We start from the raw sequence: 15,238 nt of genomic DNA, 5'->3' as shown, positions 1-15,238 counted from the left end.
ATCCAACTAGTTTCTCCATATAGGAGGCATGTGAAGCTGCCATTACCAACAAAGGCTTTTATACAAATTGTTACATTTCAGTAAGTGTGTTCAGTATTTTGTCCCTGTGTCAAGGACATCTGTGGCTTGATATCTTTGCATGTGTGGACTGGATGGGTTGATACCAACATCTGGTGGGAATTTCATGTCAACAGCACCTTTAGAAATACATTTACTTAGAAAATTGGTGACGTGTTCGATAATTATTTTACCTGCTGTGTATATCAAATCAAATCAAAATTTATTTCTATAGCACATAATAATACAACAAAGTTGACCAAAGTGCTTCACAGTCGGTCAGAGCAATAGCATAAGACAGAATAAAAAGAAACAGTTAAGAGGGCAGGAAACAATATGAACAATATAGGGAAAAAAATAACTAGCCATGAAATAACATATTAGTTTAAATCAAAAGCCAGACTAAAATAATACGTTTTAAGACGCAATTTAAAACACTGGATGGACTCAGAGGAATGAATATAAGGAGGGAGGTTATTCCAGAGTCCAGGTGCTACAACAGCAAAGGCCCGATCACCTCTGGACTTCAGACGAGACCTCTGTTGTGTCAGGAGCATTTGATTGGAAGATCTAGGTGCCTTATTAGGGATATACAAATGGAGGAGTTCGCATAGATAGCTGGGAGCCAAATTGTTTAAAATTTTAAAGGTAAGCAAGATAATTTTGAAACTGATATGATTTTCAAAAGGGAGCCAATACGGGTTGGCTAAAACAGGTGTAATGTTGGCATAATTTCTCGTACCAGTTAAGAGACGCGCAGCTGCGTTTTGAACTAACTGGAGCCGCTGAATAGAGGAAGACGGGTGGCCCGAGTAGAGGGAATTACAGTAGTCTAATTTGGAAGTGATAAGCTTTTCAAGGTCCTTCAAAGATAGATATCTGACGCAGCTGGTAGAAACTGTTTTCTACCACAGAGGAGATCTGTTTCTTGAGTTTGAAAGAGCTGTCCAGGAAAACACCAAGGTTTCTAACAGTGAGCGAGAGATGGCTAGCAAAGGGGCCTAAGGCATCAGTTAGTCACGCCCCGCTGGAACAACTATCAAAAACTATAACTTCTGACTTATCCTCGTTCAGTGTGAGAGAGTTGCGTGATAACCACGTTTTGACCTCATTTAGACAGTTAAATAGGGGTATAAACAGTATATCCATTTTTCAAAGATGTTACAGGAAATGAACCTCACTATGTCTGACTCTGTGGCTGTATGGTTTCAGACTTCTCATGACCCTAACGAGAGCTATATTTTGGCACATATGTGGTGTACATCATATTTTTTCATTTGGTAGTTTTTAGAATTTAAGGCCAACTTTCTGCAACAGAAGGCAATACTGTAGATAGGCAAATTTAAAAAAAAAAACAGTTTCAGTGCGACTCACCTTGCATCCAAACAAGCATTTATTAACCTTTAGAAAAACAAAATATACCTGCAGACTGTTTAGAGTCATGAAATGTTAATCACAAGAAGACATCTATTCATTCTACTAATCAGTACCGTTCATAATGAAATATTTAACATAGCACTAAAATGCTAGTTTACTATACAAAACAAGCTTTCAGAAGAAAAAAACCCCTGTTTCACTCTAGTTTTGACACAGTTTACAAAAAGAATCAGTTTTCCAAGACAATAAGAAGAACATGACAGAAATTTTAATGCTAATAGAAATTCTGCATCACACTGCATAGGATTCATCTCCATTCATTCTTCCTCCAGCAGGCTGAATTTACAGCCTTAATATCTGAATGCAAAAGGAAAGAAGAAAAAAAGTGCCTCGATAAATAAAAGCTTGGAATGTCTTGTTTAAATTACAGATGCAGGAAAACTGTCACACTTTGACCTCTTTCAGACATGGATCCTTGTCTGTTAATATGAACAGCATGTGAGCAGGTCAGCTTCAGGTCTGAACCAGCACACTGATCACCGTTCTGTGGAAGCGATGATGATCGTCTTACTAGACAACCATCATCGAGTCTGAACGGGTAAAGACACATTCCTCCGTCTCCAGTCTGTTGCACACGTATCGAGATTCTCTCGTTGTATATTTCTGAATGTAGAGGCCAATTCATGATAAAGTGACCTATGAGCTCAAAGCTCAAAATAAGCTAGACATATTCTTATACTGTCAATGATGGAGCTCCATTTCTTCTGAATGGCAACCCCTACCCCCAGTTTTATACAGCAGGTGGGAGGAGCTTGTGTGCTTATACCTATAGCTGTATGCCTGAGATGACCAACCAAGGATATCCCTGGTCAGGGTGTACTCACATGAGACGATCTGTATCATGCAGGAGTGCAGTTGAACCCTCAGAGTCGAGCTCATTTGTCTTTTGTGATTGCTGGGTGCTGTACCAGGAACATGTTACAAAAGTGGTTCTGTTGTGACGTTGATGTAGTGCAATTGCTGCTGACTAACTTCAGCTTTCTCAGCGATAGCGGCTCCGGCGAAACTCATTTAGGAGACACAACTTTTCCAATTAAGCTACAACATGTAAAAAAATCGTGAGCTTACAAGAGTGCCTTTCAGGGTGTGTGCGAGAGAGGGAGGAGCTGAGATGCTCAGACAAAGTAATGCATACTTGTGTCTAGACAGTTGAGTGCAGGGGAGCAGGAACAATCATGCACAGGCAACCGTGTCTAGTGTGAGTACACCCTCGCTGACATCATACTTTGGCTATGTTTAATATGAGCATCCACCATTGTAACAGTAATGAAGTAAAGGCATAAAAAAAAATCCCCTTCGATAAACTGATGAAGCCAGCAATATTATGGTTTTCTGAATGGAGCTTCTGAAACAAAAAACACAGTCACACTAATAGTCTATCCTGGTGACAAAAGTGGGAATAGTTATAGGAAAATGCTGCCTTGTCATAAAACCGTATGATGGTCAATATACAAATTACACAGTAATGTATGTAATTCTAACAGTATATTAAATGCTTCCTTTACAGGGTAGGGAATGTCATCTTTCTCTCCTTTTCTGACCTTGCTGTACTTTATTTTTCCTTACCAGCACTTGAAATGTTAACTTCAATCTTAATCTCTTTCTCTAGCTTGTAGTCTGTCAGTTGGCTTGATTTGGATGACCACAAATCACAACCAGAGGTCTGAGGCTCTTTCTTTATATCCACTATGAGTCCTGTGGGAGCTGTCTTTATTGAGGTTGTTCTAGCTGTCACTTTGCTGTGATGGTTTCCGAATTCTTGCCTTCCAGCATTTACAGCCTGTCCTGAGATTTCAAATTCTTCTGGTTCACCTTTAACAGGAAGGTACATCACTGCAGACTTCTTAGACAGATCCAAGGGTGCTTCTGGATCCTGTTTAACCCCAGTTAACAGATCCAGTGGGGCATTTAGTGTCGCTCCAAGAGCAGCACCGACTGCGAGCGGACCCTCGGGCAGAGCTTGCATAGCTGTGATGGGTAGTGTCTGAGGGATTGCAGATGGGAGCGGGAGCCCGTTGGCTTGCGTTGGACAAACAGGAACGAACAAGACAAGATTGACACCAGCAGGCGGCTGTTTGTCAAGAGTTAGCTTCCACAACCCGTCTGATGGACCAGTGCCAGTAGACACACCCTCAGTCACGTGACCTGGATTGCTAGTATCCTCGACTGGTGGAGCAGGGTTGTTTAAAACAACAGCGGGCAAAGTGACTGTGTTTGCTGTGTTTGATGAGTCTGGTGTAGTGCTGTGCTTTTTTCTCTCCAGCGCAGAGCTCTTTAAAGACACACGTTTCTTGGTGGCACTCTAGAAGGGGAAAAATAGCAAAAGCATTTCAGTGTGACTTTATGATATGAAAAGAGTTCTTGGAAACAGGTTTCTGAGCATATCTGTAGCTACATCAAAGCAAAAAAACAAAAAAAACAAACGATGGGTTGCTATAAAGGTTGCTCATGTTGCACAAAAACATCCTGCAATGAGTAAGATCAAAAGTATGATAAGACCGATGTGCACTCCTATTTACTCAGATATGTCAATAATTGATCCTGGTTTAGAATCATTGTGCTGACACAAAAACAGCTGGCTAAGAAATACAGCCACACCTACACACAGACACCTAGCTACTTGTGGGTTAGTCGATTAAGCAGGTTTCTCATGCTTGAGAATACAGATATAAACAGTAAATGCGAATTGGAGGAAATGGTTTTCCACAACCCTTAAAATCCACTGCCAAAGAAAAGTGGCTGCTCTCATCCGCATAGCTCCATGGCAACCAGCAGCAGCTGTAGGAGGCTCTACGCGCTCTTCTGGCCTGACTAGCTCAGTTAATCTGTGCAACTTGATTTTGAAATAAAGTTATTTCATTAAAGTATTTCTGTGCCAAACTGAAATCTGGAAGATAGAAAATCTTCTTAGCGTGCTTTAACAGAAGAGGCAGCAGCAGTGTAAAAACTGTAAGTTTCACGCACTCACCGCAGACTGAGGTGTTTGTCCACACGTCTTAAGGTGGCTGTCATAGTTCTGCTGGTGGGGAAAGCCCAGTCCACAGCTCTGACAAAGGCAGGGTGACTGCCCGGCATGGCCGCCCATGTGGGACATCAACAGCAAGGCCGACCGGAACCCCTTCCCGCATTCAGCGCACTTCAGCACCCTCTGATGAGCTCCAGCGTGTTTCTTCAGCTCTTCTGACGAGTCAAACCTCTGTCCGCACTCCAAACATCTGATCTCGTTCGTTTTCTCACTCGGCTCCTGATTGCCCCAGCAGCCCGTGTCCTTTTTGTGCTGCTGGAAGTCCTCCTGACTGAGAAACTCCCTCAGACACGCCACGCAGTGAATGCGTTCAGGTTCACATTTGTGCTGGCGGTACAGCTTAGCCAATCGGAAGTGGCAGCGACACCGTATACACGTGTAAGGCAACAAACCCAGATGGGAGAAACTGTGTTTTAGCAGTGCATTCTTCTTGGTAAACACCTTTGTGCAGTCTGTGCATTTAAAATTACGGTGGCACTTCTTCCTCCGGTGGCGCGCCAGGGATTTCGGCGATGAGAAGTTGCGGCCACACACTTCGCACATGACATTCAGCATACACTTATGTAGCTGCACGTGATATTCACATGCCTTTAGGGACGTGAACACGCGTTTGCACAGGTCACACTCATAGAACTCGTCCTCCAAGTGAGTTTTTGCCAGGTGGTCGTTCAGATCTTCCTGCGACGCAAAGCCCATCAAACAGACCCGGCACTGGAGACGATCCACTTTGGTCTGCGCGTGCGTGCGCAGGTGGACGCGATAGTTGTATATCTGGCAGAAGCGCTTCCCACACTCTGCACAGCAGTATGGGCGTGCTCCTGTGTGGAGGTTCATGTGATCGTGGAGCTTGAACTTGGAGGGCAGATGCTGTTGACACACGCTGCACCGGTAGTCACCTGATTGACTCGACTCTAGAGGGGGGAAAAAAGGAAGGAAGTGTGCTAATTAAAAAGTCATCTGCTGTTTTTCACTTCTTTTTTCTTGTCCAGTAAGAAAACTGAGGAAAAAAAAAAAAAAACACATTCCATGTCAGTGTTTCAAATGACAGCCATCATTTGAAACACCTGCCTTTTTGTCCTATTTCAGTCCCAGCCAGCATGTAGTTACTACTTTTTATTGTATTATTGTAGGGTCTACCTTAGAATATAAAGCGCCTTGAGCCAACTGTTGTTGTGATTTGGCGCTGTATAAATAAAATTGAATTGAACTAATTGTCACAGTCCCTTTCATTGAGTCGGTGTTGCCAGCTCCTCCATGATCTCAAACCCTAACCCAGGGGTGTCGAACTCCAGGCCTCGAGGGCCGGTGTCCTGCAGGTTTTAGATCTCACTCTGGGTCAACACACCTGAATCAAGTGATCAGTTCATTACCAGCCTCTGGAGAACTTCAAGACATGTTGAGGAGGTAATTTAGCCATTTAAATCACCTGTGTTGGATCAAGGACACATCTAAAACCTGCAGGACACTGGCCCTCGAGGCCTGGAGTTCGACACCTGTGCCCTAACCCATACAAAGGTAAGTAAAAAGTAAATCTTGGTCATCACAGCTCATCCAGAGCCAAGGAGAAAAATCAAAAATTGTCAGCTTTGTTTTTAAAGTGAAGCTCCAGACTGACAGCAGCATCTTCAGTCTAATTACTGTTTTCTCAGCACCAAACACTCTTTGACAAACTCCCCATCACAGAATGGATTACAACACAGGTGTCGAACTCCAGGTCTCAAGGGCCGGTATCCTGCAGGTTTTAGATGTGTCCTTGATCCAACACAGCTGATTCAAATGGCTAAATTACCTCCCCAACATATCTTGAAATTCTCCAGAGGCCTGGTAATGAGCTAATCACTTGATTCAGGTGTGTTGTCCCAGGGTGAGATCTAGAAGCTGCAGGTCACTGGCCCTCGAGGCCTGGAGTTCGACACCCCTGCCTTAAATGCAGCAATCTGCTCTCCACAAATTAAGCACACGGCTTTACCTCTGACTTCACAAAACAAATGCTTACAGGTCCATATCTTGTTAAAAAAAAAAAAAAAACTACGTTCTGCATCAGTCTTTTTAATGTCAACTGATAAATTTGGGGGAAACAAACTCACATCTCTCATTAACATAAGCTCCAAAGCATTTACAGTGAATCTGCAGTTGTACATTAAAACTATTCAATTAAACAAAATAAGAAGTTGCCTACAAAATAAAAGGAATAAAGTTGTATTGTGTGTTCTCCCCCCCCAAAAAAAAAAAAAATCACTATCCTTTGAGAGTGTTTGGTGATTGAAATGGGACTAACTACATGATGTATACTCATTTATGCTTGAATCCTAATTTCCCATTGAGCCATGGCCGAATGTGGCCTGCAGGCCATATAAAACCCAGGTCTGCATGAGACTCTTATTGAGGCCGGTCAATGTTGCAGGTTTAGAAAAAAACAGGTCATAAAACCTTAAACTTAAAACAAAGATAAAAAGACCCAAAAAGGTCGAGAAGCAAAAAGTAGCGAAATGTTCTTATCAAACTTACTAAAACTGGTGTATCAAAGTCTGTCTGTTTAGGAGACGTTAAGCACTATAGTGCCAAGGTTCATGCGAATGAGTAAACAATTGCATGGCCAAGTGCAACATGCGCATGTGTTTTAGTCGCTTCTGAATAAAAATAAATAAAGATAAATAAAGGGAAATGAGCTTTGAGCCCTGTTAGTGATCAATTCGTTGTTGTTGTTTGTTGTTCTCATGAGATTTGTTGACACTAAGGGAAACTATCACAGGCTCAGGCTTCAAAAACCACTACGCAAATAAGACCATTTTACTCGGCATTTAGTTTGTGTATCAGGAGCAACTACCTGCCAATTACAGAAAAATCTGATATTTTGTTTTTTTGTTTATCTTGTGTTGAGCCTTTCACCTGCACATGGGTGCATGTGTGATATTAACATATGGTCTTACCACTGCTTAGCTCCTCATCCTCCTCTTCCTCATCAACCTCTTCCTCCTCATACACCTCTGACACTTCACTGTCATCCGAGTCATCCTCCTGCACTTCCGCCAATTCACCCTCAGCCATGTCTACATCAGGTCTCTGCCCTCCTCCATCTCCATCACCACCCCCTCCTTCCTGTTCAGCGATCACCGGGGGAATGTCTGTGGTTTCTTGTAAAGCAATGGGATCACTCATCACTGTGGGTGCTGACGGCTCAGCGAGCGCTGTCTCGCTGCCACTTTGTTTGTCTTGCAGCCTTTTTGTTGTGGGATTCAGCCGTTTACAGTTTAACATCTCAGTCCGTTTGGATGGACCAGAGGCCACTGTGGTTTCTTGGGTGTCTGAGGTCTGTCCTGCTGCACCTACTACTTTGCCACCTCTGAGCAGCCGTTTCGGTTTATGTTTGGTTGGAAGTGAAGTGGGAGAGTGACTGGGTGAGATGGAGCCATCAGATAATGTGGAGCGACACGGTGTTTGTCTGACCAAAGCCTCCTCCGGCTGCAGTATGTCCGGAAATCCCAACTCTGTCAGCTGGATATCAATGGTGTATTCAATGGACATGACTGGAGGCTGAGGAGACATGAAACAGAGAGAGGGGTTCAGCTAACATTTAAAACGTTAACGCGTCTCACAGTTAGTGCACGTGTACTAATAAACAAACACTAGCACAAATGTGCTTCAGCTGATGTGCCGAGCGACTGTTACAAGTCTTCAGGATCCTTTTTTATTCTCAACATTTAAAGTCGTTCATGCCACACCTTAAAGAACTGCTGGTCACCTCTCTCACCTGGCAGGAGAAGCACATAAGAAGCGTGGTTTTTACAACCTTTTCTCTCGATGCTAGCTTTACAAAAAAAACCAATCTATACATATCGAAACATATGACACGTCTAATTTGTACGATAAAAACAAAAGTACTATTCAGCATGACATAAAATAAGCCCGATAACCCAATTAGCCAGCTACAAACTCACCTCAACCGAAAACGAACATCGAGGTAATAAGGACAAAAAGGAAAACACAGGGAAAAAAATTCACACAAACGCTGGAGCACGCCTGGTGGCTCGGAGTGGTATTACACGGTCTTACAGCTGCACAGGTGTGCAAGCAGGGCAATATTTTAAGAAACTTTTAAATACATTTTGTAAAAAAGATCATATGTAGTGTGGTTTAGACTGGTCTTATAATGCATAGGTATTAAAGTCAGTTTTGTATCTTATTAGTTACGTTCATATAAATGCATGGATTCTCTGAGATTTTTATATGTGGGTTATAATGGAAAGCTATGGCAGAAAATGTACTGGTATTTACATAGCACCTTTCTAGTCAGCTGAGCACTCAAAGCCCTTTTACTACAAGTCTCATTCACCCCTATGCACTTTGTAACAGTCTCATACACACACTGATGCATCAGGAGAAACTGAGGGTTCAGTATCTTACACAATACTTTAGAATGTAGATTTGAGAAGCCAGGTTATTAAGGACTGAGAAGAGTGGCACCAGGTGTGCCTTTCTGCTGCTGTGCATTCAGAGCATCTCTGAATGCACAGCAGCAGTTTTTGAGTTACTGTTACCTTCCTATCAATTTCAGTCTTGTAATTCTCCTCTATTGTCTACCATCACTAAGTCATTTTCACCCAGATAAATGGCCGGATAATTTCTCTTTTTGCCCCATTCTCTGTAAACCCTAAAGATGGTTGTGTGAAAATCCCAGTGGATTCGTGAAATATTCAGACCTGTCAGTCTGGCACCAACAACTACGCCATGTTCAAAGTCACTTAATCACCCTTCGTCCCCATTCTGAGGCCCAGATTGAACTTCAGCAGGTCATCTTGACAATGTCTACATGCCACTGCATTTAGTTCCTGCTGTGCGATTGATTAGAAATTAACAAGTAGTTGAACCTTTATAATGTCCCTAATAGTGCATTAACATTAGAAAATCCTAAATAACATCATGCCACAGGCTACTTAGGAAGAGCGTGTCTGGCATTTTTAATGATTCAGCTGTCAATGAAAACCCACCATTTAGACTTGGGGAAAAAAGGCCTTAACATTACGCTAAAAATAGATACTAATTTCAAAACCACATGAAACCCAGCATGCATCATTTTCAAAACAAACTACATTATCACCACAAGCAATGAAACTCCTCATTTTAGTTGGTGCTCCTGAATTCCAAATAAGAACAGAAACAATAAGTTGAGTCATCTTTTCAGCAGCCTCCCTTGGGATAGCAAGTTTTATTTCATGTCCAGACACATTGCAGTGGGGAGAGAACAATCCAATCAGTGAGTAACACATGATATACACAGTTCCTTATTGGATGCTAGAGCATTAAAGAACCACCAGTCCCATTCAAAAATGTCTAAGACATTAAAGATCATTTTAAAAGAGCATTGTGTAGGATTCATTGGCATCTAGTGGTGAGGTTGCAGATAGCAACCAAAGTCATTTTCCAAGCATATACAACTACTTATGACTGAACAGCAGGAAAGGCCCTTCTTAAGGTCTGGTTTGTTCATTCCAGGCTACTATAGAAAAATGGCGACTACATGACACACCTACTTTGCATTTTACATGGATGGCATGTATTTATGTTTACAGAGTTTTCTTCTCTACAAAACTACAGGGACCTCTCTCAGGTGAGGATCCTCTCCCTCTGTAGATACTAATGTGGTTAGTAATTCCAGTTTAGTATATACAATTATGAATATTGTACTTCATTTTGGCCAATAGACCACCCTAAATCCTGCACACTGGTCCTTTAAACAAGTGAAAAAATAAGGGAGTACATTTTAGCATCAGACAAATCAGGATTAAAGTGGATCATTTCTGCCCACATGCCAACCACTCCACATTGAACTGGGAGCACTTAGCAAAAAATAAACTTTCAGCAGAGCTTAATCGTGTTATTTTAAAATTCCTCCTCAATGAGACTTAATTTATAAAGTAACATAATCAAAATATTAAGTGTAAAAATGCACAATAAGAACCCGAAGCTGTACATGACATAATTCTTCTTGAAAAACAAAACAAACAAAAAAAAATGACTAAACAATTAAACATAGTATCACTACCAGGTATCTAAATTTACCTCAACACATGTAATTGCCCAAAATTTAAGGGGGGGAAAAAAAGAGAGGGAAGACTTTTTTTTTTTTAAACCACAAAGTGAGTTCAACAACTCAAGACACAAAGTAATAAATTCACACGCATTTCACACTTAGAAAAGAAAATCCTTTAAAAAGTTAATCCAAACAGTTTCTGTTTTTACAGACTATTTTGTGACAAACGGTGTAATAGCTGGGTTTCATATCTGGTTAGTTAATTTAGGAGATGTGTCTCTTAGACCAAAATTTCAACAGTCGGTAATCAAAATCAATCTCATCACCAAAACTTCATTCTCAAAAACCAACATCATCTGCAGTACGAGATCCCCAAAGTTTAAAAAAAAAGAAAAAGAGAGACAGGGGTGGGTAAAAAGGAAAATTTATGAATAAAATCTGCAAAGTCTCCATGCCTCAATTATCTTTTTCCGCTTGTGTTTTCAGGCTTTTCCTCTGGGTGACTTTTCTGGTGAGCTTTCAATGTGCGCTCTCGGCCAAAGCTCTTCCCGCAGGTCGGACAGGCAAATCGGCCCACGGCGTGCGCCCGGGACATGTGGGCATCCAGCTGCTCTGGACGGGCAAAGCTCTCTTCACATTCTTCGCAGGGGTGGGCTTTCCGTGGGGCGTGCTTCTCCTTCTTGTGAGCACGGAGCTGAATCAAGCCGGGGAATGTGAGGTCGCACTCGGGGCATGGGTGCTGACGGGGTGGGGTCGGCTCTGCTTTAGGTTTCTTCTCCTTTGCTGAAGCCTGACTCTCATCCTCGGGAGTTTTATCTTCCGTTTCTGACTTTGCTGTCACCTTCGAGGGACGGCCACGCTTTGCTCCGCCTGCTTTCCCTTTTTCTTCCGCTGGGGTTGCCGTCGCGTCTGATGTGCTGCTGGCCTTCACGGTCTCCTCGGGAATGTCTGCTTCCTCTTTCTTTTTCCGCTTTCCCTTTTTCTCAGCACCTGCCGCGTCTTCGGCCTTGGCAGGCCGTCCGCGTTTCTTGACAGATGAAGCGCTGCCGTTGCACTGCTGACCTTCGGGGTATTTCTCCTGGTGTGCTATCAGCTCTGATTCAGCTTCAAATCCCTGGCCGCACTTCTTACAGCGATGAGTTTTTGTAGAATCCTCTGGCTGTTCTGTAGTCTCGACATCTGGGCGTGGATGCTGGGTCAGGCGATGAGCACGCAGCAGTCCGGCACTACGGAACGTTTCATTGCAATCTTTACAAACCATCTGTTTCTCTGGGCACACCTGTCTTCTATGGGATGTGAGCTAGACAGGGGAGACGTAAATGGTTATGCACAAACATTAAGCACAAATACATAAAGCTAGAAACTGATTCATTCTGCTGTATGTTCTAAATTATACTCACTTCAGAGAACGTTTTAAAGCTCTCTTTGCAGTGAACACATTTGAAGGGCTTGTCATCCTTGCTGTGTGTTGGCTGGTGCTGCGTCAGTTCCTCAGATGACAGAAATGTGCGGTCGCACACGTAGCATGTGAACAATGTGTTTCCCTGAGAAAAGATGACCAAAAAGAACGGGGAGGAGAAACATTTAAAACCTTATGTTTTGGACAGAGTTGTGTGAAGGCTCCTTTAGAGAAAAACGGGCGTCTACGGACTCAACCGGAGCAATCTGGTGCCTTGAGGAGTAGTGTATAATGAGAAAGCTATGTAGTGTAACCTGCACTATGGTGTCATTTCAGTGGGTCGGACGCCTCCCGATTTTCTTCGCTGCAGTCATTTTCAAAATGAATGAGGATGGGTTAAGACTGAGCAAGTCTGATTGTGCAGGCTTTTACATGACAAAGAGTGCACAGGGATTTCCAGATGACATGGGACTCAAAGACAGAGATTTCTGCAACGGTGATACAGAAGATCACTAATGGACAAAAGCACCATAACAGCACGTAATGTAATGTGCGAAGCAACTAATGAGGCGAACACAAATGGGACATTACTGGCCCTCGGAATGCTAACATTTGCAACACCAGGGCAATGTGTGCAATATTCTGCTTGGTGCAAGATGCTACACACATAGGCTGAACTTAAAGGATGATCTAGTGACTTGAGAAAGTGATTACTCTTGATAAATTGTTCTCAAACACATGGGGTGTTTTTACAGATCGATGTTCTTCAACATAAACTGGAACATCCCTATTTCTTAGAGTATCTTTATCCACCAAAGGAGGACTTTGTTTATGTGTCAATGGCAGCTAAAACCACAAAAACCCCACAAATCTGTGGTTTTAATAGTTTCATTATTGCAAAATTGGAAAAGAAATTAAAAAGAAAAATCCCAACTTTCCACCATTAAGCAGGGTTGAACTCTGGTAAATAGATTAAGACACAAAAAGCTCATCAATTTAGTTAAAAATGACACACTCTGTTCTTCTCACCTGCTGAAGCTGCTGCTTGTATTCCTCCCGGTGGCTCTTCTTCATGTGCCTCTCCTTGGCTTTTGCACTGCAGAACGTGATGAAGCACTGGAAGCATTGCAGGTTTTCATGCTGGTCTGAATCCACAACAGAATGTCAGATTTATAATGTGTTGTTGCTTTCAGGAAGCTGATTTAAAAGGTATGATCGCTGCATCACTCACAGGAATGAACCGAGGGAGCCGGAGGTCCATTCAGAGTGATGGGTTTGTAGGGTTCTGCCGGCTTTTCCGGAGGAGCCTCGGGTGGTGGATCCGGCAAGCCCCGTCCCATCACGATCTCCTCTATGTTCAAGATCTCCGAGTCCATGGTGCGATGTTCGCTGTTCGCTTCCTGGAGTCAATTTAAAAACAAAAAAGACACGAAACAAAGTTTAATTACCACGTGGAACAAACACTAGTTTAATAAACAGCGGGAAACATAACAGCGCCAGAAACGCAGATATGTGCTCATTACGTTAAGTTCAACAGATGACTATACAGAAAAATAATCGCCTTACTAGGTTGGTTACTTACGTTGGTTGAAATAACGCCAATGCAACAGTTTTAGAATGAGCCGCGTATAAAACCCAAAGGCCGTGAAACTGTTAGTCCGCGGGAATTACCCAAGTTTTAGCCACTGTTAGCTAACGTTACCGTAACATTAAGGCCGCTAGCCATGCTAGCTACCTCCACACAGCCCTGCAAGTGACAGACATTGCTCACTTCACTAAAAGAGCCTTGATATATCCACGCGGTAAACTGAGGGCGTTTCAATAGCACACAACCGCCTTAGCTAAATATTTACTTTAACGTTAATAACAAAAGTACCGTGCTAAGTTAGCGCGCTAACGTTAGCTAGCTCACTACTAGTTTGCAGGTTGGCGCTAACAACACTGATTCCCAGAGAGGACCACAGAGTTTCTGTGTCCCCTTTTTTTACACACTAGTTTTGAACTCATCTTCTGAAGTTTACATGCATCTGCCGCGAATCATTACGAAACACGCTAAGACCTAAACGAAAGGCAAATAATTCGACTAACAAGCTAGAGTAGCCATTACCTCTAACCGCTCTTTCAGGGTAGTTTGACTGAGAGAGTTGACCCCAGAGAAGTGCAACCGATAGATCGGACACTTCCTGCTGTGTGGTAGCCGTCGGTACAGCTAAGATGGCTGCCTGGAAGTATTCGATGTTGTTATTGATTCATATTTAGATGCAAAATCTAAATGGTCGTATATGAGCAAGCCGAGTTTAACCAACGCAAATATACAGAACACAAGTTTTATCACATCGCATACGTGAAGAAATAAAACTTTCAATTTAAAACAAAACTCATTAACAATGTTACTGCGCGAACTACTATTACAGTAATGTTATTTTCTGACTGCTACATGTTATTTTACTTAGATAACTAATAAAATCAACTACAGCATACGGGCAGAAGCGTTTGAATAAATCTTTTCTATTAATATCGATTCTATGCTCGATCTTTGTCACGTGACACAAAACAACTACATACTGTAGTAATCGTTCAGCGTACTACTGTGTTTTTATCATATACTGAACACACACACGCGCAGATGGAGTTTTGTACCGCTAATGATTAAAACTGAGTATCTGGTCTACAGATTCCTTTTTTTTCATCTTGATGTCTTTTGTAACTTGAATTTACTTTTTACCACCAGTTTGTAAAATTTACTGTTATAGCTGAATTATTTCATTATTCCACCGCTCATTTCATCATATTCTGCTTTCAATGATTCAGACTTTCGTGTAATTTTTAAAAGTTGCCTTTAAAAGCGGTCTAGTTCTCCAGGCTTCCTGAAGGTCTTTCAAAGTTTTTTTATTGGCCATTGACTGCTTTTTCTCTTTCACAGTTCAGGCCTTACATCTCAACATTTTCAGAGGAGTGTTTCTTGTAGTTTGTTAAGCCACTTCACACTGATCTATGAATCATTCAAGCATAAAAAATGTACCTAATTCAATTGGTGAGCTGATTTTGTGTATAGAGAAAACAGAAAACTTAGCAAAGAACCAATTTATATTGCACCAACTAGGTAATTCCCAAACAAGGTTATTATTACTAAACTAAAACTAAACTAAAACTAGATGCAAAAATTATTTAAGGTAATTAAATATTAAAACTAGATTTAAAAAGAAAATGTGTGAGCTATTGTAAAACTCTTTAACATGAAATAAAATCTAAAGAAAATTTCTGTTTTTTTATTATAATGATTTTCTGA

At 41.9% G+C, this 15,238-nt stretch overlaps 2 protein-coding genes across 5 annotated transcripts; both read right to left on the bottom strand.

Moving 5' to 3' along the window:
- Positions 1-263: 263 nt before the first annotated feature.
- LOC146377193 (uncharacterized) lies at positions 264-8,537 on the bottom strand. 3 transcript variants are annotated; one of them, XM_084943908.1, is made up of 5 exons: positions 8,458-8,510; positions 8,242-8,270; positions 7,450-8,053; positions 4,463-5,430; positions 264-3,796 (listed from the first exon to the last, which is right to left on the bottom strand). In XM_084943908.1, exons 3-5 carry the CDS (start codon positions 8,042-8,044, stop codon positions 3,047-3,049), a joined length of 2,313 nt encoding a protein of 770 aa, XP_084800034.1. In that variant the 5' UTR covers positions 8,045-8,053; positions 8,242-8,270; positions 8,458-8,510; the 3' UTR covers positions 264-3,046. The 3 variants fall into 3 exon arrangements, with proteins under 3 accessions (XP_084800034.1, XP_084800033.1, XP_084800031.1); XM_084943907.1 differs by lacking the exon at positions 8,242-8,270 and having other exon boundaries at positions 8,458-8,537; XM_084943905.1 differs by lacking the exons at positions 8,242-8,270; positions 8,458-8,510 and adding an exon at positions 8,271-8,451.
- A 1,147-nt stretch (positions 8,538-9,684) lies between these two features.
- LOC146377192 (uncharacterized) lies at positions 9,685-14,181 on the bottom strand. Of its 2 annotated transcripts, none has more exons than XM_084943909.1 (5): positions 14,057-14,181; positions 13,181-13,349; positions 12,979-13,094; positions 11,951-12,094; positions 9,685-11,850 (listed from the first exon to the last, which is right to left on the bottom strand). In XM_084943909.1, exons 2-5 carry the CDS (start codon positions 13,323-13,325, stop codon positions 11,011-11,013), a joined length of 1,245 nt encoding a protein of 414 aa, XP_084800035.1. In that variant the 5' UTR covers positions 13,326-13,349; positions 14,057-14,181; the 3' UTR covers positions 9,685-11,010. The 2 variants fall into 2 exon arrangements, with proteins under 2 accessions (XP_084800035.1, XP_084800036.1); XM_084943910.1 differs by lacking the exon at positions 14,057-14,181 and adding an exon at positions 13,532-14,050.
- Positions 14,182-15,238: the final 1,057 nt, after the last annotated feature.

This window comes from Perissodus microlepis, chromosome 11 (genome assembly GCF_051167445.1).
Source record: "Perissodus microlepis isolate ML-2025 ecotype Zambia chromosome 11, ASM5116744v1, whole genome shotgun sequence".
Classification (NCBI taxonomy): domain Eukaryota; kingdom Metazoa; phylum Chordata; class Actinopteri; order Cichliformes; family Cichlidae; genus Perissodus; species Perissodus microlepis.
This window is presented reverse-complemented; position numbering and strand designations above follow the sequence as displayed.

What these genes read in the sequence shown, in the direction of transcription:
- LOC146377193 (XM_084943905.1), bottom strand. Translation starts at nt 8,411, where the DNA reads ATGCTGAATAGTACTTTTGTTTTTATCGTACAAATTAGACGTGTCATA. An exon ending in TTATGTGCTTCTCCTGCCAG is followed by an intron (nt 8,054 to 8,270) that starts GTGAGAGAGGTG and finishes ATGTCTCCTCAG; the next exon opens with CCTCCAGTCATGTCCATTGA. An exon ending in GACAAACACCTCAGTCTGCG is followed by an intron (nt 3,797 to 4,462) that starts GTGAGTGCGTGA and finishes TTCCCCTTCTAG; the next exon opens with AGTGCCACCAAGAAACGTGT.
- LOC146377192 (XM_084943909.1), bottom strand. Translation starts at nt 13,325, where the DNA reads ATGGACTCGGAGATCTTGAACATAGAGGAGATCGTGATGGGACGGGGC. An exon ending in GGCTCCCTCGGTTCATTCCT is followed by an intron (nt 13,095 to 13,180) that starts GTGAGTGATGCA and finishes TTGTGGATTCAG; the next exon opens with ACCAGCATGAAAACCTGCAA. An exon ending in ACAAGCAGCAGCTTCAGCAG is followed by an intron (nt 12,095 to 12,978) that starts GTGAGAAGAACA and finishes ATCTTTTCTCAG; the next exon opens with GGAAACACATTGTTCACATG.